The following is a 20,463-nucleotide window of genomic DNA, read 5'->3' as shown; positions in this document are numbered from 1 at the left end:
CTATGTCTATAATAGTATATATTGTATTTATCTCGTGTTATAACATAGACTTTATAATTGTAAATATGTATGTATGTATACGATTTCTTATTATTACTAAAATAATATACATGTATGTATGTATGTATGTGCTTTATTATAATATAAATCTTTGATAAAAAACAAATGAGGAAGAATTTATCGTTTTTTCTTTCCTTTTTGTTGGTACATGGCTAATGGTATATCGTCCTCATCTTCATTCATAATAGTCATGCTTATTTCATTTTGTTGTTTATAAGATGACTGCCAATCTAGTGTTGATATTTGTTGTTGTTGTTGTTGTAATTTATTCTTTTTCCCGGAATACTTTTTAAAGAATGAATACTTTTTAACATTCTTCTTTTTAAAGCCTTCTTCTTCCTCTTCTTCTGAAGAAGAATAAAAAAGATGGCCATTCTCATCATCACTATTTTCTTCAGAATTATCACTCACATCATCATCATCTTCTTCTTCTTCTTCATCATCATCATCCGATAAGAAACTAATAGAGTCGTATCTCGTCATCTCAAGCTGTAGTTGTCGATAACCATCGCCCATTCTTTTCCCTTTCCTTTGTTGTTGTTGTTGTTGTTGTTGCTGCTGCTGCTGCTGCTGCTGATAATCAAGTCCTTTATGTGTAGAGAGTTGCTGTTGATCATCAATAGGTTTTCTTGTTAACATCGGTTGATACAGAGTTGTATCTCTCTTGTTGATGGATACTAATTTTCGACACTTGTTATTATTATTGCGCTTGATAGTAGATTGTTGTTGCTTTACATAAGATCGATACAATCTTTTCCTATTATCTGCTAAATCGATATGACTCATATTATTAAAGTCCTTATTACCAGCCTGCGAGTTGATGACTATGTTGTGATGAATGATGGATAAATACCAGAACATTAAATTTGAAATAACAACTTGATCTCGAAGAGGACGTTTAGAATTAGTCAACTTTAAGTGGGAGAGACGATAGATAGCTCTCTCTGTATGAATTGGAAGTCGAGTATAATTAAAACTATTCAGTTGAGTATCTTTAGAACCTTGACAGGAAGAAGAAGAAGTGATGGACGAAGTTTCAAATTCTTGGCTCATCGTAGGTGATTTCTTGAATGATTTCTTATTGCTGATGGCATGTTTTCTTTTGGAGCTTAACTTTCTTCCAAAGAATAAGAAAGAGATATTAAACTTTTCTTGTTGCTGGACTTGAGTAGTGCTGATGGTAGAAGTGGTGGTTTTATTTTCAGATAGAGTATCAGAAGAGTTTAACTTTGTGTGTGATTCATGTCTATTCGTTGTATTAGTTTGGAAAATTTTTTTAGATAACCAAACGGAAACTTTCTTTTTCGTTGTTGTTGATATTGAAATATCTTTATTGGAAGGGTTGCTACTCTTATCTAAAGTATAATATGGAGAAGAAGAAAAAGTATCATCTGTATTATGATGATGATGATGAGGAGGAGGTAATGAGGAAGATTCAAAGGATAGCAAGTTAGAAGCCTTTGCTGTTGACACTTGTTGTAAAGCATTTTCTTCATCTTTCACGGCAGTTGAATGTAAATCAATGGCAGAATCTATACAGTTAGTCATGCCCTTCTCATTTATTTCATCCAGCTGTATTGGAGTCATTTGTGAGCTATTATTATTATTATTATGTTTACATTTTATAAGCCCCTTCTCCTTTTGTGATGCGGCTGAATTCCTTCCAATAGATAATACAGTTGTTGTTTTATCATGATTTTTTGAAAAATATAAAACATGATGTACCCTATTTTTCTCCGTAATAGTTGTGTCAACATCCTCACCTACATATCTATTATTTAGTATATGCATATGATATTTTTTTTTTTTTTTTTTTTTTTTTTTTTTTTTTTTTTTTTTTTTTTTTTTTTACATGCATGTCTTACCATTAAGAAGTGAATTGTTTTGAGTAGAATTATTCATCAACTTTTGGTACCCTTTGTTGATGTTTCGTTCTTTAACATGATCCTCCTTTGAATGATTCAACTCCTCTTGGTACTTCCATGGCATCCTCTCTTCTTCTTCTTCCTCCTCCTCCTCCTCCTTCTCCTGCTTCTCATTTCGTAGTACAAGAGCCTCCTCATTATAAAACGTCATAGAGCCAATGTGTCTATTTTTAACGCGACCTCTTTCCAAGGCAGCTAACGTGGCTTCCCTATCACTACGAATTATTTCATCAATACAATGATTCTCATCTTCAGCAGTAAAAGAATTAGACAGAATTGATTTTCGATGTTTAGCTATTGATTTTTTTCTATTTGCAAAACTATGAGTCACTATTGTTCTATTTACAAGCTTTTTCTTGTTTGGAATCATTGTATCATCCTGAATACATGGTGTAGTATCTGTAGTTTGTGTATGCCTGATATAAATATGATTAGAATATAATATAATTCTTATTCATTTTATTTTATTTATTTTATTTTATATACCAAAAAAGATGGCTTTCATTATTCATAGTATCATTAAGCAATTGATTATATAAGATAGTAGTAGCTGTTGTATAATGTGTAGTATCCAATAGTTCCAATGGTATTTCCAATATATGTGAAAGATTTATTATAGATATCTTTTGTGTCGTTTCTTTGTTTTGATTATTCTTAAAAAATGATTCATAATTCTCCTTTAATGGTTGAATAAAAACAGTAGACATAATAATTTTGAAAAGAAAGAAAGGAAAAAAAAAATACAAAGAAAAGAAAGAAAAAAAAAAAAAGTAAAAGAATTATAGATTAGAACAACCAAATTTTAAATTTACATATGCAATATTTAAGTGATTTTATAAATATAAAAATATTTGTAAATGTGTTTTATTATGTAAAGAGAATGAAAAGGGATATAAATCACCAGAATACAAAGGCATAAATGAAGCTCCTTACACACAACAAGGCAGACACACACACACACTCTCTCTCTCCTCTTCCTTCTCTCCTTCTTTTCTTCTTCATTGCTATCATTGTGTATTTGTTTTACTAATCAAATAATATAGTATATTATCAATAGTATAATTCCTACTCTATACTTGCTAACCAATTTAAATATAATCTTCTCCACTTTTCCTTCATTTTATTATAGGTATTTGCTTGTTAATAAATACTTTTCACTAGGACATGATGTATAGTACTTATTTCGTGTATTACAAGAAAGGGTTATCATAATATCTATATATATATATATTTTTTTAGAAAAAAAAAAGGAGGAAAGAGAGAGAGAGAGAGAGACCCTCGTATTGATCAATTAACAAATAATAATTTTGCATTGAAGAAATTACAATGAATTCAATAAATGTACAACCTAACAGAATAAGTCTGTGCAAAAAAAAAAAAAAAAAAAAAAAAAGTATTAAGCCCATTATTATTATTTAAAAGTAATGTGACTATGCAATCCAGTTTGTCCTTTCATATACTTCTAATTCTGTGTGTGTGTGTGTGTGTGTTTTGTCAGTAAGCATATTCCTTTCGATCTATGTTATTACAAACACGAAAAAAAAAAAAAAAAGATACAGTCGGAATATTGATGTAGTTCACATTTTTATTTATCTTTTTGAAAGGGAAAATTCACATCCTATATGATAATATCTTATGCTTATAAATAAATCAAGTAGGTTTGAGTGTCAATATTTAGGGATAGATGCCTCAGAAAGATCATGTATAATGTCTACACCCTTATTATTATTTTTTTTTTGCATATTCGCTCACCATCAATTGTTCCGTTTTAGATAATCTTACAAGTAAATTGATTGGATAGTTTATAAGTGACGTTCTATTTTTTTTTTTTTTTTTTTTTTGTTTGATATTTTTATCTTAATTTTTCTTTGCCATTCTTTGCTATTCTTAACCAGCTAAAAAAAGAAGTATAAAAAAAGGAAAAAAGAAAAAAAGCTGATAAAAATGGATGTTGATGTAGAAGCTATGCTTGATGCTCCCTATCAAGAGAAGAATGTAATTGCTATTAATAATATTTTATGCTTCATGTATACTAACTTTATTCATTTCATACATACATACATATATGTATATATATTCATATATATATATACGTTTATATATTTATATATATAATGTAGCCTGAAGAGCAACCTTCTTCACACAAAGATTCTTATAGGGATGAAAGAGAACGTAGAGATCGTCGAGATGATGATTATCGGTAATATTTTATGAAAGGATTAAAAAAGAGAAAAAAAATAAAAACGCTAAATTACTTGTTTTGTTTTTTATTTTATTTTTTTTAAAAAAAAATAGTTCTCGTCATTCAGAATATCATCGTTCTTCTCGTTCTCGTTCTCAACATCGCTCTTCCCGTCATCGTTCAGATTCTAGACATAGTAGTAGAAGATATCGCCGTTCTTCTAGATCATTAAGTAGAGAGAGACGACATAGACGTTCTCGTTCTCGCGACTATAGAAGAAGTGGCAGTAGAAGACGTTCTAGCAGAAGTCCTCGTAGACGAAGGAGTAGAACACCTCCTCGCCATGATAGCTATGATGATAAAAAAAGTAGACGAAGCGGTCGATCACCATCACCACCTATCCCTGAAGAAGACAGAGATAGAAGAACTGTATTTGTTACTCAATTAGCTGCTCGTTTGACTTCCCGAGAATTAGAAGACTTTTTCTCTCAGGCAGGTCGACTTCGTGAAGCAACTATCATCAAAGATAGAAATTCAGGAAAATCAAAAGGGTAAACTAAATATAAGAAAAAAAAGGAGGGGAAAGGGAGAGAGGAGATATGGTTCAATAAGCTAATATATATATATAATAGTTGTGGATATGTTGAATTTTATGAAGAAGAATCTGTACAGAATGCTTTAGCATTATCTGGACAGAAACTTTTAGGTATTCCAGTTATAGTTCAACTTTCAGAAGCTGAAAAGAATAGATTAGCTTTACAGGCACAAAGAAACGCGTAAGTTTAATTATTTGAATATGTGTATATATAAAAAAAAAATACAAATCTTACTTATCTTTTTTTTTTTTTAAATACATACACGTATATGTATATACAGATTAAGTTCATCAGAACCCACTTATCAAAGATTATATGTAGGCTCACTTCATTTTAGTTTAACAGAAAATGATGTACGTCAAATATTTGAACCTTTTGGGCCATTAGACTTTGTTAACCTTCATAGAGGTAAACTAAATGAAAGTATTTATCAATTTTTAAACACTTTACTCATATCAAAAATAAATAAATAGATACTGAAACAGGTCGTTCAAAAGGCTTTGGCTTCATTCAATATAAAAACCCTTCAGATGCAAAACAGGCCTTGGAAAAAATGAATGGATTTGAATTAGCTGGTAGACCTGTAAGTTTTATTTTTCTAAATAGTAATGATTATATATGTATATATTCATATATTAACACAATATTATTATGTGTTCATAGTTGAAAGTAGGACTTGTTACTGAGAAACCACCTGTGTCGGGCTCAAGCAATTTTAATCTTGATGATGAAGGTATATAATTCTTTTATCTTTTTTTTTTAGCTTTATTTCTAACATTATTTATATAGAAACTGAAGGTGTAGTTATGAATTCACTTTCGAGAGCTGAATTAATGGCTAAATTAGCAGCTAGAGAATATAGTAATGACCAACGATCACCTTCAAATATGATGGATATGAATACAGCGTAAGTTTTTTTTTTTTAAAAAAAAAACGACCGTTGTATCAATAGAAATACTATAACTATTTATATTGCTTTTAGACCTAAGCCTTACATTCCTACATCTTCATCTCGTTATGTTATGTTAAATAATATGTTTAATCCTTCAGAGTAAGTTGTTCAATTTATTATTAATCAAGAGATAGTTATTCATTATCATGAATAGAGAGACAGAACCAGATTGGGTAAGCGATCTTGAAACTGATGTTAAATTAGAATGTGAAAAATATGGCCATGTAGAATATATCAAGGTCAATGCGGATTCAATGGTAAGTCTATTCTATTCCATATTATGTAAAAGGCTGACTAACAAATAAAATATTAGGGTGAAGTATTTTTGAAATTTGATAGTACTAATTCTGCAGAAAAGGCTATATCAGCATTAAATGGAAGATGGTTTGGTGGTAAACAAATTACGGCAGCTTATGTTTCTGAAGCTATCTTTAATGCCAATGCTTTTTAAACTAACGGGAGAAGTAACAAAAAAAAAATACAAACAAGGACATAAACAAACAAACAAACACAAACACACACACACACACACATATATATTATTTTGAGTCAATCTTTTATTTTTATTTTTATTATAGTCGAGAGCTTATCAGCCTTTTGCAAGAAATTCTATTTAGTGCGTTTCTTTTTTTATTTTTTATTTTTAGGGATCTCTTTTATTATTATTACTACAAATACATTAGGGAGCCGCAAAATTCCATAATAATAATAAAAAGGTTTATGATATTTACACAAGAAAAAAAAAATATGGATTTGACATTGTCTTTTTTTATTTTTTTTTATTTTTTATTTTTTCAAATAGAGAAATACTAGTTCGTCAGTCTTATCACGTTGTAAATTATGATGGTATTACATAGGGTTATTATTATTATCCATATGTTGTGTATATAATACGAATCTATTTATTGGAATTTATTATTTATAGGAGAAAGAAGAAGTATTTGACATAAAATAATAATAATAATAATAGGAGAAAGCTAGTTATACAAATTTCTTTTTTGTAATAGTGTGTAAAAAAAAAAACATGTGTAAAGAAATAGCAGGTATGTAAATAATAATATGAATAATAATAATAATAATAAATGGGTTACATCAATGTGAGTGGATAATATATGATCGATCTTTCTGTTAAAAACAAAAAATAACGTGCATATAAATACATTTATATAAAGTGACTTCTGAATAACCATTTAACTGGTTTAATAGTTGTATTAAATTGACTTGTTTATATCTTCTGAATCATACTACTTGCTCCTTTTACTGCTATTTTTTCTTCTCCTTATTTTATTTTATTTATATAAGTCATTAATTATACATGTCCTTTTTTCTTTTTATTTCTTTTTACATATAACAAATAATATTAATAAACAAAAAGAACTTAGGTTGAACCAGAGTATCTTTGATTATACACTTATTAAATTACGGCTTGCTGTCTACTACATATTTTATTTATTCATTCCCGGCTTGCTGGTGGTTTCTTTTCTATTTATTAACTATGTTATCAATTTACCCAAAAATGAGTTTTAATTTTGACAGCTATCATCAGCAATTATTATCTCAACAAAATCCGAATTTTGGCTGCTGTTCTTCAACAACAACAAGACCTTTGTATGGAAATAATGCTTGCATTTATCCGTTACCTGTACAACATTCATTGCTAAATAATCAAACTTCAATAAATGAATCCAAGAGTAATCAGAACAATGAGTCAAATATGATTATTGTACCCAGTCACTATCAACCACAAACAAGAGAAAAACAAGGAAATTCATCTATTGGCTTGCCAAATTTAATGAATAATAATGTTAATTCCTTTCCTTATGTGTATACCGGTAATTATCCCATTTATGATGATCAACAATATCATCATCATCATCATCATCGATATTATTCATCTCCTTCCTCAATAACTTATTATCAAGGTATAATTAAAGAATTATATATATATATATATATATATATATATATATAAATGACTAACAGAAATGATGATGAATAGGAATAATCTCAACTAGTCCTACTCCTACTTTCAATGATCTTATCTCTACTACCACTCCGCCATTAGTAAATAGTCTACCTAATTTTGATACCTTAAATTATTTTAACAATCAGCATTATTTAACTCCTCCAGTATCATCATCAAAAGCACGTTCATCCTCTTATTCTTCGTCTTCACCTCCTTCTCCCTTTACTTATTTTCAAAACGTATCTGCGTTACGTTCATCATCAAGTCCTACAACGACGTCAAACAAAAAATATGGTTGTAATATATGTAATAAAAGATTTACACGTCCGAGCTCACTTACCACTCACATTTATAGTCATACAGGAGAGGTAATTTAGATGTATAAATATTAGACTATGAATCGACTTTTTTTTTATTTTTTATTTTTAATCCTTTTATTTTATTTTTTTGATATAGAAACCTTTTAAATGTCTTGTAGAAGGTTGTGGGCGTAGTTTTTCAGTCGTAAGTAACCTTCGTAGACATGCTAAGGTTCATGGTTGTAATACAGGTTGTACCTCATCTTCTAGTACCTGCTCTTATTCTCCTTAAAAAAATAAAAAATAAGCTTTTTTTTTATTCTCCTTCAAAATACATCGTGGCAAAAATGACCCTGTTTTCCTTTTGGTTCTCCCCTTTCCTCCTCCCTTCTGTCTTTTACCTATTTACACACACACACAAACACACGCGCACATGCATGTGTTTTTAACCTTCTTATAAAAATTAAAATTATACAATGTTTGTAGTAGTTTAAAAAACAAAAAACAAATGCAATGCATTTTGATATATTTATCTATTGATGTAATCGGATTTAACAACAGCATTTTTTTTTTTTTTTTTCCTTTTTTTAATATTAAAAAGCTCTTTTTTATTTATATATTCTCCTTTCCTCCTTTATTGTGTCATAATGACTTTTATTTCATTTTATCGTGGTCTTGGAACAAATACACAAAAATGGTCTACAACAAAATGCTTACGCTTATTATCTCGAAATACAAGCCATAAAGCGGCAACCCCAAATTCTTCTCAACAAAAAGCGTCTTCTCCATTAACAACTAGCTATCGTAAATATGCTCAACAATTTAAAAACAAACCCGGATCTTATATGACCTCATTTGCCATCCTACATGAAGTAACTGCTATTGCACCCTTTCCAATCATCTATTTACTTTTAGACAATTCATCTATAAAGATACCTTTCCCTGATACAGTTATATCAGAAGGAAATCGTTTTGTGAATAAAGTACGTGTTCATTATGGATATGAGCCATTAGAACCTGATAATCGTACAATGATACATTTGGTCACTACTTATGGTATTGTCAAGGTAATAAATAGGATTCCCCCTTTATCTCCCAATATAGGTGCTAACATCTATTCTTTTTTTTTTTTTTTTTTTTTTTTTAGGCATTACTACCGGTTCGTATAGCAGCATCGGCTGCCATGACTCCCTTTTTGGCTGAACGTTTTATTGGACCCATTTTTAATTTTGTACATAAAGGAATATTAAGAAACAAAAATAAATTATTAAAATAATAAATCTTCTTCGACTTCGTTTTGACCATTGGGTTTAACTGCGTCTGCATCCATACCCAAGACAATCACATTTTTTAATCGGTCTAAACGGTCTCTTTGAATCTGTAACAATTCATCCATATCTTCTTCATCAATATTAGCAGCCAGGGGATCGTTTGATTTTGCAGAACTCTGTTGTTGATCTGCTTCCATCATTGTATTTGGATCATCTAAAGGTAACGAAACATCCATCTGTGAAGACTCAAAACCGAGCATGTCATTGTCTATATTCATTGGCTCATTTTCTTCTTGTTCTAATTTTTTAAGCTGTTGTTGCTGTTGTTGTTGTTGTTGTTTCTCTCGTTCAAAGATTTCTGTTTTCAATTCAATCATTTTTTGTTGATATTCTAACTGTAAAACACGTTTTGATTGTTCCTATAATTTATGATACCATGTTGATTAAAATAATAATAATGTTTCAATAACAAAAAAAATCTCTTACCAAATTGTAATAGATTTGATCACATACTGTTTCAAAATTTTCACATTTCTCTATTAATTGATCATGTAGATAAAGAGGTGTTTGAGTTGAGATGGCTTCTAATTGACTAATAAGCTGACCGGTTACTTTTATATATATATGAATGTATGAAAATAAAAGACTTGCCTTTCTTTTGTAATTGTAAAATAATCTAAAATACGTGCAGCTTGTTCAAGAATGTCCTAGTGCGCAATATTTATAGAATAAGCATAAATTTAAATCCTTCTCTCTCTTTCTCTCTCATCTCTCTCTACTCTCTCTTTCCCTTTTTTTTTTTTTACATTTCCAAGTAGCTTTTGTAAAACTAATATTTCATTGTACAAAGGTCTTTGATTTGCTGCTTGAACTGGTTGGAAACGTGGTGGCATATTCCTAAAAAAAAAAAAAAAAAAAAAAAAAAAATGGTCTCTTTTTTTTTTTTTTTCAAGTTCAGAAATCATTGCTATAATATCAAGTAAAGAAGAATTTTATTTAAAAATTAAAAAAAAAAAATGGCCAATGGGCATATAGCATTTATAGATGCAGGCTTGCCCTAATTAGGTCGCTATGGAAAAAAAAAAAAAAAAAAAAAAAAAAAAAAAAAAAAAAAAAAAAAAAAGAAAACTCCTCTTGGAATGAAAGGGAAAGTGTTGAAGTGTATGTATAAGTGATGATAATTAACTATCAGAAATTCGTTTTTGTATTGAAAGAAGATGATGGTCAGAGGGTTCAGGGATTTGAGAGTGAAGCTAGATAGTCCATCTCCAAGCAGAATTGCACATGTGGAAGGCCAGCGTATGAGCCGGGCATCCATTGATTTTCTCACTTTCTTCGTATGGAATGTTGATGGTAATAGGAGGTTCAAGAGATAAGAGAGTGAGTGGATCTTCAATAGACTTGGGGCATCTGAAGGCGGTTATGCATATATACAAACAAGAAAAACTATGTGAGCGTGTGAAGAGTCCATTTGGATAGAAGGGGCAGGCTTAGGAGGAGGGTTTACCAAGAAGTAACCAACCAAGTCGCCATCGTACGCAACGAAACCATTCACTTCTTGTCATTGGTAGTGTGAGAATAATAGGGTCGACAATCAGATTATTACGGCAATGGGATAGAATGGTTTTCTTGTAGTTTTAACATTGCTATAATACGGATTAAAATATGAATTTTATTTGTTTTTGCTTTTTTTTTTTTTTTTTTATGGTCAGGCGGGTACAGTGCATTTTTCATCTGCGATATTGCCCGAGACAGTTCGAGTAGCGTGTATAAGAAAGGAAAGACCTCTTAAGAGACAAGAGGGAAAATGAAAAAAAAAAGTATAAAAGTTGATAGCAAAAACATATTTTAATCGTAACAAGTAAAAGTGGTAGTAAAAAAAAAATAACCAATAATTTATTATGGTGATATGTACAGTAATATATAAACAGATGTATTTTTTTCTCTTTTTTTTAAAAAAAAAATTAGTAGATAATGATTAAAAAAAGTACAAATAATGCGTAAAATGTTACTATTACGTAATAGTATGTAAAGGAATATTAGATGTAGTTATAGTCTCCAAAGTAGAAACTTGACCTAATTCATCTTGTATGTTATTTGTAGAAGATAAATTTGAATTTCTTTTTGCAGGATTGTTTGTAATAGGCTGAACCTCATAAATCTCTTCAGCATATTTACGTCTTGCAATATAACTAATACATATATTTAATTATTTATGTATTTATCTTCAATAAAATATACATGTTTCTAAAATTACCTCTTATTATGTGGTCTGCATAATATATGAAACATATTTTTAAATGGATTTCCAAAATCATAAGGATGTTTTTCAAATGGCATTGAAGCCAAATTTGAACGTAACTTTTATATAGACTTTAATATGTATACACACACATATATATATATATATATAAAGAAGACTTACCTGTTCATGAGTTGTAACGCCTCTCATAACTAAAAAGCAGTGATAACTAGTTAGGCAACCAATTGGGAGTAATAACAAGAAACATAAAATAGCAATTAAAAAACTAATAGGTGTATGCAATAAAGAATCTTTAAAGCTTTCCCTGCTATTTAAATAAACTTGAATGACATGTGTCAAAGAAAATGCGATTACATAACAGCACAAGATAGTAGCAGACATAATAAAAGTAAAGAAGGTTGTATAATTTCTCTTTCCAACACAATTATTTAACCAAATGCAATGATGATCTTCATTTTCTATAGAATAGGTTAATATAAGTATAAATAGACAAATAGATAGATAGATAGACAGATAGATAGACATTCTATATCTTTTTTCTTACACACACGCTCTCTCTCTCTCTCTCTCTGTCTCCTCTATTTCCTCACTCACTTGGCCCCTACCCTCTATTTTCCCTTTTTACCTGCCTACACAATTATCGCATTGTCTACAATGACTGGCTCGAGGTGGTCTATAAATACAGCATGTTTCACAATACTTTAGCTGAATAGGAGCATTCTTAATCGTAATTTCTTTTGGTAAAGGAAACAGGCCGTCATCATCTGACATGAATGAATATCTATATCCATATTGATTTACATTTTGTGTACTTTTTATATCCAAATTACGAGGTAAAATCTAATAGTAAGAAAAGCGAAAAAAAAAAAAAAAAACTGTTAATTATTCACTTTATAAATCTATTCTAGTATGTATATATACTACTTACCCCCGGATCAGTCCATGAAGTCTTTAACATAGAAGTAAATGTAAGGCAAAACAAATAAGCAAATAGGATAGGAATAGCAGGTGAAACATGATGCCATAACCAAGGACATCTAATTAGTATATAAAAAAATAAATAAATAAAATTAAATAAAAACGAAACATTCTTGGTAAAGAATACATACGTGAATATAAGAAATAAAACTGAAGGCATTATTAATAAAAAGATGGATAAACCAAATGCCCAAAAAGCTCTACTCGTTAACAACCTTCCACCACAAAAAAAGAGAGTCTTTCCTTCATATAACTGATAGTTACGAGTATGTGATTGACGTTTCGCTTTGATAGAAGTTGTTAACTGATGTGAATTTAGGTTTGTGGTTGACTGAGGATTTCTGTCATGAGAATCGATAGGGTTTGACAAATTCAAATTCTCAAAGCTTTCATTCATTTTATTTTGCCTCATTACAAATGAAAATGAAGGATTTGTATTGCTTTCTAATAAAAACGGTAATGGCAAAGTGATTTTATTTTTTGTATTATTACTTGCTCTTGACATGTTGACAAGTCATTGAATGATAGTAGTATATATAATTAAAAAGAATGAAAGAAAAAGAATAAAAAGAATAAAAAGAATAAAAAGAATAAAAAGGATAAAAAGGATAAAAATAAAAAAAAAAAAAATAAAAATAAAAATAAAAAATAGAATATTTATGTATTTTACACACTATTGTTGCAGCTGCAGAATAAAGTTTTACTTTTTTGGATACAAAAATAATGCAATATATTCAGTTCTGCATGTGACATATAAATACATCATAACAGTTAATACTTTATTTGTAAGTTAGGTAAACCTAAACTAGTCATTGTTAGGTATTAAAAGTATTTTTTCTCGTATGCATGCAGAAAACATTGTCTTTTAAACCAACTTCTAATAAATGGATAGATAGATATATACATATACATACACACACACATATATATATATATAGAGAGAGAGATAGAAGGAGAGAGTTTAAAGAGAATGTATGTTCGCCTTTTAGATAAATCAATCATATGTCATGGTTGGATATAATGATGTATATTACAAGAAAATTAGAATGCTTACCTAGAGATTATGTGTAATCTTCCATAATTAGAGATAACATTATGAGCAATCTTATATATATTTAGATGTATTTACTTTTCTTTATCATCATATTCCACAACTTTAGGAAGCAGAAATGCTAAGAAAATTATCTATTAGATCTGTAAAAGTAATAATTCAGCGAGAGTTGCATATCTTAAAGAGAGAGTTAACTAAAGTCACTATGCATGACCAAAATTGTATTGTCCTTAAACTCTAATACGCGAAATCTATTTACATATACTACACTAATATTGTTTGATATCAATTTCTTTTATTGGGATAAAGGTGATATATCCCTGATGAACAACTAATAGACTGTCTAAATGAGACATATGTATTGTTATAGTATACAAATAAGCATAATCCCCTTGTGAGATTGGTCTGTCTATTTGACAATTATAAAGTCTTTTTGACCTCTGTTTGGACTTTGTAGAGCCTTTGTAAATGTACATCTGTGTCTGTAAATAAAGGGTAAATGAGTTTAATATTCAATTAAAGTCATTTTAGTATTCATATTCTTCATTCTTTATTCGTCGTTTCATATCAGCTATAGTCAATTAGACAAAGATAAGTACAAGTATAAAGAGAAAGAGAGAAACAATTAAGGTATATGACAGGTTTCTTCTCTTATATTGATTTAAGCATCTAGAGTATTTCTGTGTTAAAGATAAGCTAGATGAAGCTTTCAAAGTGAGCCAAGTAAATAAATAAAGAAAGACAAATAACTTGGCAGGGCATGATTTGTATCACTTGAAGAAAATGATCTCTATCATTCCTTTTGTTTGACTTGAACACGATTAAATTCAAATTCTTCTTATCACTGCATATTTTGATCCAAATTCTATGATGTAAGAAGCTTTTATCGATATCAATACACCAAACACAAAAACCAATAAGCTTGAATTTTCTTATTACTTAAAATCACTATGCTATTCTAATGCTCAACTATTGTATAGAACGTTATAAAAGCTTAATAATATCAATATCTTTAAGAGCATGTCTTGATATATTTTAGATCGTAAGCATTTTCAACCTAAAGTATTTATTTCTTTATTTTTTTTTTTTTTTCAGACTTAAAAATTTTGACTGGTTAGCCAATCAACCTCGCCATACATATTTTAAAGTCAGTAAAAAAAATTTTTCTTCATAACAACGCAAAGCCACTTGAAAAAAAAAAAGAGGAATAATGATAAGAACAACCCAGTAATTTAAGTTTGCTATAAAAAAAGGGCAAGCTACAAAAATCTACCTTTTTATTCTTTCTCTTTTCGATATTCTTTTGTATATATTTTGGTAAGTTGTATATCATAACACGAAATATGTATACATGATATAAGGGAATTTCCAATATGATGTTTTTAGCAAAAATTTATTTTTGTTGAATTTCTTCACATGATTCATAATGATTCAAATTGACACCCTGATTCCATTCCCTTATTAAATATACATTTTCTTCATGTATTTATTATAATTTAGTTTATTAACTTCTATCTTTATTAGGAATTACTTCCCTCGTATATTTAATTATCCCTGGATATTTTTGAAGTATTTATTCATGGCTGAAATGTGGCATCTTTAAACACTTTATAATAATCGTTTAATGTGCCTATTTCTATATGAATGCTTCAAAATAATTTAATTTTATAATTTTCTTAACATTAATAAACATGCTCATATTTTTGGAAAAGAAAAATAATTTTTATGATTGTCTTAATAAGTTACATAAATAGAATTCCTTTCAATGCATTACTGATGAGCCAAATAACCTTATACATCCTAGACAGTCAACATTCATGTCTCTATGTTACGCTCTATAAATGAACGCATACCTTCATATTATCAGTACACCTTTTCAACATAATACGATAATTCTTTAAAATTCCCTTGAATCCTATCCTTTCATAAATATGGTTTGGAACCTTTCTTATGTATTTAATACTAGAAATAAAAAAATAAAAATAAAAGGAACTCTGAGAAAGACAGCTTAATAAAAGTAGTGTGTGTGTGTGTGTGTGTGTGTGATGAAATGGTTATTATCAAATAATAAACACGCAAATATATCTTGTTTACTGCTGTTTGAGGACACTACAACAACTCACTGTTTTGACTTTGAATTTTAAAGATAAAAACTCCTCCTAAAAGCATTCTCAACAAGCAAAAATAACTAAAGTCTAATTCATCATTGCGATAATGAAGTTCTTCTTTGAAAGGACTTTGCTATTTATTGATATCTTGAAAGTGGGCCCCTTTGTTTGTTTTGTCTTTTTATAATTTGTATATCTCTTCTATTACGCATGACTGCTTTTAAATCTCCCCTCAAATATGAACAATACAATACATAAATTATTTAAGCTCTCCCTACTATCTCTCTCACACCATTACTACTTTTCTCACATATATCGTTTTTTATTATTTTTTTTTTATTTTATTTTATTTTATTATTTTTCTTTCTTTTCCTTCCCTTTCTCCTCTCCTCCCCTTCCTCCCCCTTTTTTTTTTATCAGATTTACTTTCTCCTCACAAGTAAAATCTACATACATTCAATGGCATCCTTTCAACAAGAGACAGTTGATAAAAAAAACACTTCATCTTCATTACTGCATTTGGAAATTCAACAACAAAAACAAAGATCTCTTTCTACTTCTTTGTCAACTCCTACTAATTTATCCTCACCATCATCACAACAACAACAACAACAACAACAACAACAACAACAGCAAGATACAAATTACATTGGTATTACAATTAACGATGATACAATGACAAAATACCATTCATCAAAAGAACTAAACAATAACAACAATACACTATACATGTCCTCTCCTCCCATCTACAGACATTCACCTCGATTAAAAGAAGAAAAATATATACTCAAACCAAACATGTCGGGTGCATTTCGTAAAATCAAGAGTCAACTCGATTTACCACTTTCACATCATCGTCGAATAAGAGAAGGGAAAAGATACGGGGTAAATACCCAAGTTGGCATAATGATTGATGTGTATAGATGATAATACTATTTTATTTTATTTAGCCATTATATATGCTTACGGTCGAATTAAAAGCAACATATCAAAATTGTAATCATGGTTTTAAATACAATGAAACAAATAAGCCTCGTCGAGTATTAACGAAACCTAGGAAAGCATGTCGGAATGATGGATACGATAATGAAGATTTTGATTATATTTTATATGTAAATGATATTCTTGGGAACACAGAAGGACACAAGTAAGTGTAGAAAAAGTAAGAAAGAAAGAAATAAAGAAAGAGAAATAAATAAAAGAATTTTTAAGGTATATCCATTCTAATGATGATAATAAACAAAAATATATAAATAAATCAATAGATATTTGATTATGGATGTATTGGGATCAGGTACATTTGGTCAAGTTGTTAAATGTCGAAATACAAAGACACAAGAGATTGTAGCTGTAAAAGTAGTGAAAAATAAATTAGCCTATTTTAAACAAAGTATGATGGAAGTAGCTATATTAGAGATGGTAAGCATTTAAATCAAAATCCAAAAGTATTCACGTTATATATATATATATTCTATTCTATTGTGTGTGTGTGTGTGTGTGTGTGTGTGTGTATATGTGTATGTATATATATATGTGTATGTATATAATGTATTTATGTATATAATGTATTTATGTATGTATGTATGTATGTATATATGTATGTATATATATGTGTGTTTGTATGTCCGTACGTACGTATATTTTAGTTAAATCAAAGATATGATCAATATGATGAACATCACTTGTTAAGATTAAAAGATTCATTTATTCATAAAAAGCATCTATGTCTGGTATTTGAATTGTTATCAGTCAACTTGTACGAACTTATCAAACAAAATCATTTTCGTGGTTTATCAACAAATCTTGTACGTGTCTTTACTGCTCAAATATTGGATGCATTAACGGTATTAAATGAAGCTAGAATCATTCATTGTGATTTGAAGCCTGAGAACATTTTATTGAAAAAGTAGATATATATATGATTCTTATACATGTGTATTCACCTTTTTTTTTTTTTTTCCACAAAATAGTCTAGAGTCACCTACTATCAAAGTCATTGATTTTGGTTCTGCTTGTCATGAAGTACAAACGATGTATACCTATATTCAATCAAGATTTTATAGATCTCCAGAAGTATTGATTGGATTACCTTATACAAGTGCAATCGATATGTGGTCTTTGGGTTGTATAGCAGCAGAATTGTTTTTAGGTCTTCCATTGTTTCCTGGTAGTTCTGAATATAATCAATTATGTCGTATTGTGGAAATGTTAGGGTAAAGGGATACAAGAAAGAGGAAGTGAGTTATCATTATTTAACTCAACTTAGTTTATCATTAGGACACCGCCCAATTATATGATTGAAGTAGGGAAAAATGCTCATCGTTACTTTGATAGAGTTTCAATAGGAAATAATGAAAAGAAATATGAATTGAAATCAATCGAAACATACTCTAGAGAACAAGGGAAATCAGAACAACCTTCAAAACGCTATTTTTCTGCTAATACTTTACCTGACCTCATCAATCATTATCCAATCATGAGAAAGGCCCAAATGTCAGCGAAAGAAATTGAAAAGGAAAGGCAAAATAGATTAGCCTTTATTGATTTCCTTCAAGGCTTACTTAATCTAAACCCAATTGAAAGATGGTCACCTCAACAAGCCAAGAGACATCCTTTTATCACCGGTGAACACTTTCTTCATCCATTTCAGCCTCCATTCATTCCAAGGAAACAACAACAAAAGCAAAAACAACAATATCAACCTCATTCTCCAACTATCTTGTCTCATCGATACCATACTAATAATAGTTTACCCACAGCTGCTGCAGTATCATCCTCTACGTCTACGTCTACGTCTACGTCTACGTCTACAGCTACAGCTACAGCCACTTCTTTTTTATCTCCTACTTATTTCAGTTTACCAACTCATTATGAAAATAACTCTAAACAATTATCTTATATTCCTCCTTTACCAACTGTAATAGAGCCATCTCATCATCATCATCATCTTCATCAACCATTTCAAAATGAGAATACAAATAATAATGGAAATAGACCAAGAGCAAGTACATTAGGTACTATGCAAGTACCTCCACAAATTCAATGGGCAACTGTAGATCATGTTGCCACGGAAGGTTCACTATACAGTCCATATCGTCATCAACAACAACAACAACAAGGGATTCCTTATTATAGAGGAAATGAAGACCTTTTATCTCATTGGAATAATAATAACACTACAAATAGTCAACAAACTATTGATTTAGAAAGAGATGGCGATTGGCAAGAAAACAGCTTGAAATCATCAACACTTTTTTATCAATCCCCACATCAACAACAACAACACCACCACTACAACTCTCCTCCTACCCATCGTCGAAGTAGTAGTAGTTTACGGTTTTCAGACATTACAGTCGGTGCAGCTGGAGTAGGCACAAGATCAAGTGTGGCAAGTTTACATCGTTTAATGCGAGGTCATTCAATAGCCTATCATAGACAAGATATAGAATCAGATGGTGTCATACAACAGCCTAGTAGTAGTAGTCATAGTAATGATAAAATAGATGAATCAGCAGAGCAAAATAAAGGCTGGATGATGGCATAATAATAATAATAATAATAATAAATGTATACATGTGTGTGTATATTGAAGAATTATAATGACGTGTCCTATTTTTACTTTTTTATTTTTTAAAAAAAAAAAAAATTGGTTGTGTAATACGATTTCCCTTTTAATATTAATTCAAGTCAAAAAAAGAAAGAAAGAAAGAAAGAAAGAAAGAAAGAAAAAGAGAGTGAGTGCGAGAAAGAAAGAATGTCTTTACGTAAAAGTCCTAGGAATATTCGTAATGTAATCAAGAAAGAATTAGTTCCTGTAAAGGAAGAAGAAAAAACAAAGGTAATTCCTACAAAGAGAAGAAAGATAAATGCAGTAAAAAAAGAAGAAGAAGAAGCGGATCCAAATCTTCAACATGTGACATTAGTATCAACGTCTACTACTAAAGAGTCATCATTATTAAAGATGAAAGGAAAAGAAAGAATAGAAAACACGCCTGTTAAGAATAAAGACTGGCAAGTTGTTTATAAACTGATTCAAGCCTATCGAGAAAAGGAAAAGGCGCCTGTAGATACGATGGGTTGTGAACGTTTAGCAGAAACGACCGCATCTCCTCTTGTTCAACGTTTCCAGACCTTGGTAAGTCTCATGCTTTCTTCACAAACCAAGGATACAGTGACAAGTGCGACTGTTTGGAGATTACAGGCAGAGTTACCAGGAGGTTTAAATTTACAAAGTATTCTAGATGTTAAAGAAGACCGATTAGATGAATTGATATCCAGTGTAGGATTTCATAAAAGGAAGGCAGCCTTCTTGAAACGTACAGCAATACGATTGAGAGACGACTATGGAGGTGATATTCCAGATACAATACAAGGCTTAACGTCTTTACCCGGAGTTGGACCCAAGATGGCCTATCTTACTTTACAAGTCGCATGGAATAAAAATATAGGGATTGGTGTAGATGTTCATGTACATCGTATCTGTAATCGTCTAGGTTGGGTAAAAACGAAAACACCTGAAGAAACAAGAGCTGTAAAGTTATTTATTTTTTTAAAAAAAAAAAAAAAAAAAAAAAAATTGTACAACAAGATATAATTTAGTGATATTTATTTCCTTTATTTTTTTTTTTTTTGGCGGTAGAGCCTTGAATCTTGGTTACCAAAAGATAGATGGCGAAACATTAACCCGATGATGGTGGGATTCGGTCAAATTGTTTGTTTACCTAGAGGACCTCGATGTGATCAATGTCCTGTAAATCAATATTGTCCTTCTGCTGTTATTACAAAAAAAAAGAAAACATCTATTTCTTCTAT

General features: G+C 29.8%; 9 protein-coding genes across 9 annotated transcripts; 6 read left to right on the top strand and 3 right to left on the bottom strand.

Moving 5' to 3' along the window:
- Positions 1 to 177: 177 nt before the first annotated feature.
- On the bottom strand, positions 178 to 2,692 carry BX663DRAFT_552640 (uncharacterized protein; the record flags this gene model as incomplete). The annotated part of the gene is made up of 3 exons (XM_051531385.1): positions 178 to 1,823; positions 1,926 to 2,401; positions 2,472 to 2,692. The coding sequence occupies 3 exons, from the start codon at positions 2,690 to 2,692 to the stop codon at positions 178 to 180; spliced, it is 2,343 nt and encodes a 780-aa protein (XP_051382205.1).
- Positions 2,693 to 3,865: 1,173 nt separating this feature from the next.
- BX663DRAFT_512159 (uncharacterized protein) lies at positions 3,866 to 6,461 on the top strand. The gene is made up of 11 exons (XM_051527980.1): positions 3,866 to 3,980; positions 4,106 to 4,185; positions 4,281 to 4,718; positions 4,800 to 4,943; positions 5,044 to 5,171; positions 5,237 to 5,346; positions 5,427 to 5,496; positions 5,553 to 5,670; positions 5,746 to 5,814; positions 5,870 to 5,972; positions 6,029 to 6,461. The coding sequence occupies exons 1-11, from the start codon at positions 3,930 to 3,932 to the stop codon at positions 6,164 to 6,166; spliced, it is 1,449 nt and encodes a 482-aa protein (XP_051382204.1). The 5' UTR covers positions 3,866 to 3,929; the 3' UTR covers positions 6,167 to 6,461.
- Positions 6,462 to 7,957: 1,496 nt separating this feature from the next.
- On the top strand, positions 7,958 to 8,726 carry BX663DRAFT_85963 (uncharacterized protein). Its single transcript, XM_051532339.1, has 3 exons — positions 7,958 to 8,049; positions 8,138 to 8,521; positions 8,720 to 8,726. Exon 2 carries the CDS (start codon positions 8,205 to 8,207, stop codon positions 8,427 to 8,429), a length of 225 nt encoding a protein of 74 aa, XP_051382202.1. The 5' UTR covers positions 7,958 to 8,049; positions 8,138 to 8,204; the 3' UTR covers positions 8,430 to 8,521; positions 8,720 to 8,726.
- On the top strand, positions 7,966 to 8,215 carry BX663DRAFT_401200 (uncharacterized protein; the record flags this gene model as incomplete). The annotated part of the gene is made up of 2 exons (XM_051522215.1): positions 7,966 to 8,049; positions 8,138 to 8,215. Coding segments are annotated over 2 exons (162 nt in total), but the record flags the coding sequence as incomplete, so codon positions are not given.
- On the top strand, positions 8,628 to 9,256 carry BX663DRAFT_436209 (uncharacterized protein; the record flags this gene model as incomplete). The annotated part of the gene is made up of 2 exons (XM_051523169.1): positions 8,628 to 9,047; positions 9,128 to 9,256. The coding sequence occupies 2 exons, from the start codon at positions 8,628 to 8,630 to the stop codon at positions 9,254 to 9,256; spliced, it is 549 nt and encodes a 182-aa protein (XP_051382201.1).
- A 2,009-nt stretch (positions 9,257 to 11,265) lies between these two features.
- Positions 11,266 to 12,039, bottom strand: BX663DRAFT_436132 (DHHC palmitoyltransferase-domain-containing protein; the record flags this gene model as incomplete). The annotated part of the gene is made up of 3 exons (XM_051523165.1): positions 11,266 to 11,443; positions 11,509 to 11,612; positions 11,677 to 12,039. 3 exons carry the CDS (start codon positions 12,037 to 12,039, stop codon positions 11,266 to 11,268), a joined length of 645 nt encoding a protein of 214 aa, XP_051382200.1.
- On the bottom strand, positions 11,790 to 13,117 carry BX663DRAFT_85793 (uncharacterized protein). The gene is made up of 5 exons (XM_051532338.1): positions 12,757 to 13,117; positions 12,624 to 12,642; positions 12,443 to 12,551; positions 12,120 to 12,354; positions 11,790 to 11,972 (listed from the first exon to the last, which is right to left on the bottom strand). The coding sequence occupies exons 1-4, from the start codon at positions 12,995 to 12,997 to the stop codon at positions 12,136 to 12,138; spliced, it is 588 nt and encodes a 195-aa protein (XP_051382199.1). The 5' UTR covers positions 12,998 to 13,117; the 3' UTR covers positions 11,790 to 11,972; positions 12,120 to 12,135.
- A 2,853-nt stretch (positions 13,118 to 15,970) lies between these two features.
- On the top strand, positions 15,971 to 19,248 carry BX663DRAFT_512142 (kinase-like domain-containing protein). The gene is made up of 6 exons (XM_051527979.1): positions 15,971 to 16,536; positions 16,602 to 16,798; positions 16,917 to 17,070; positions 17,298 to 17,557; positions 17,622 to 17,864; positions 17,929 to 19,248. The coding sequence occupies exons 1-6, from the start codon at positions 16,327 to 16,329 to the stop codon at positions 19,193 to 19,195; spliced, it is 2,331 nt and encodes a 776-aa protein (XP_051382198.1). The 5' UTR covers positions 15,971 to 16,326; the 3' UTR covers positions 19,196 to 19,248.
- A 409-nt stretch (positions 19,249 to 19,657) lies between these two features.
- On the top strand, positions 19,658 to 20,455 carry BX663DRAFT_415315 (DNA glycosylase; the record flags this gene model as incomplete). The annotated part of the gene is made up of 2 exons (XM_051522339.1): positions 19,658 to 20,182; positions 20,291 to 20,455. Coding segments are annotated over 2 exons (690 nt in total), but the record flags the coding sequence as incomplete, so codon positions are not given.
- Positions 20,456 to 20,463: the final 8 nt, after the last annotated feature.

The sequence above is a fragment of the Cokeromyces recurvatus genome, assembly GCF_025118155.1.
Source record: "Cokeromyces recurvatus strain NRRL 2243 chromosome Unknown BX663scaffold_15, whole genome shotgun sequence".
NCBI classification, from domain to species: Eukaryota; Fungi; Mucoromycota; class Mucoromycetes; order Mucorales; family Mucoraceae; genus Cokeromyces; species Cokeromyces recurvatus.
This window is presented reverse-complemented; position numbering and strand designations above follow the sequence as displayed.

Excerpts from the sequence above, each read along its gene's own strand:
- BX663DRAFT_85793 (XM_051532338.1), bottom strand. The coding sequence starts at position 12,997 with ATGTCAAGAGCAAGTAATAATACAAAAAATAAAATCACTTTGCCATTA. Across the intron at positions 12,355-12,442 it reads CTTCATGGACTGATCCGGGG|ATTTTACCTCGTAATTTGGA; the intron begins GTAAGTAGTATA and ends TCTTACTATTAG.
- BX663DRAFT_512142 (XM_051527979.1), top strand. The coding sequence starts at position 16,327 with ATGACAAAATACCATTCATCAAAAGAACTAAACAATAACAACAATACA. Across the intron at positions 16,799-16,916 it reads GGGAACACAGAAGGACACAA|ATATTTGATTATGGATGTAT; the intron begins GTAAGTGTAGAA and ends ATAAATCAATAG. Across the intron at positions 17,865-17,928 it reads CGTATTGTGGAAATGTTAGG|GACACCGCCCAATTATATGA; the intron begins GTAAAGGGATAC and ends GTTTATCATTAG.
- BX663DRAFT_85963 (XM_051532339.1), top strand. The coding sequence starts at position 8,205 with ATGCTAAGGTTCATGGTTGTAATACAGGTTGTACCTCATCTTCTAGTA.
- BX663DRAFT_512159 (XM_051527980.1), top strand. The coding sequence starts at position 3,930 with ATGGATGTTGATGTAGAAGCTATGCTTGATGCTCCCTATCAAGAGAAG. Across the intron at positions 4,719-4,799 it reads AATTCAGGAAAATCAAAAGG|TTGTGGATATGTTGAATTTT; the intron begins GTAAACTAAATA and ends TATATATAATAG. Across the intron at positions 5,973-6,028 it reads AGGTCAATGCGGATTCAATG|GGTGAAGTATTTTTGAAATT; the intron begins GTAAGTCTATTC and ends ATAAAATATTAG.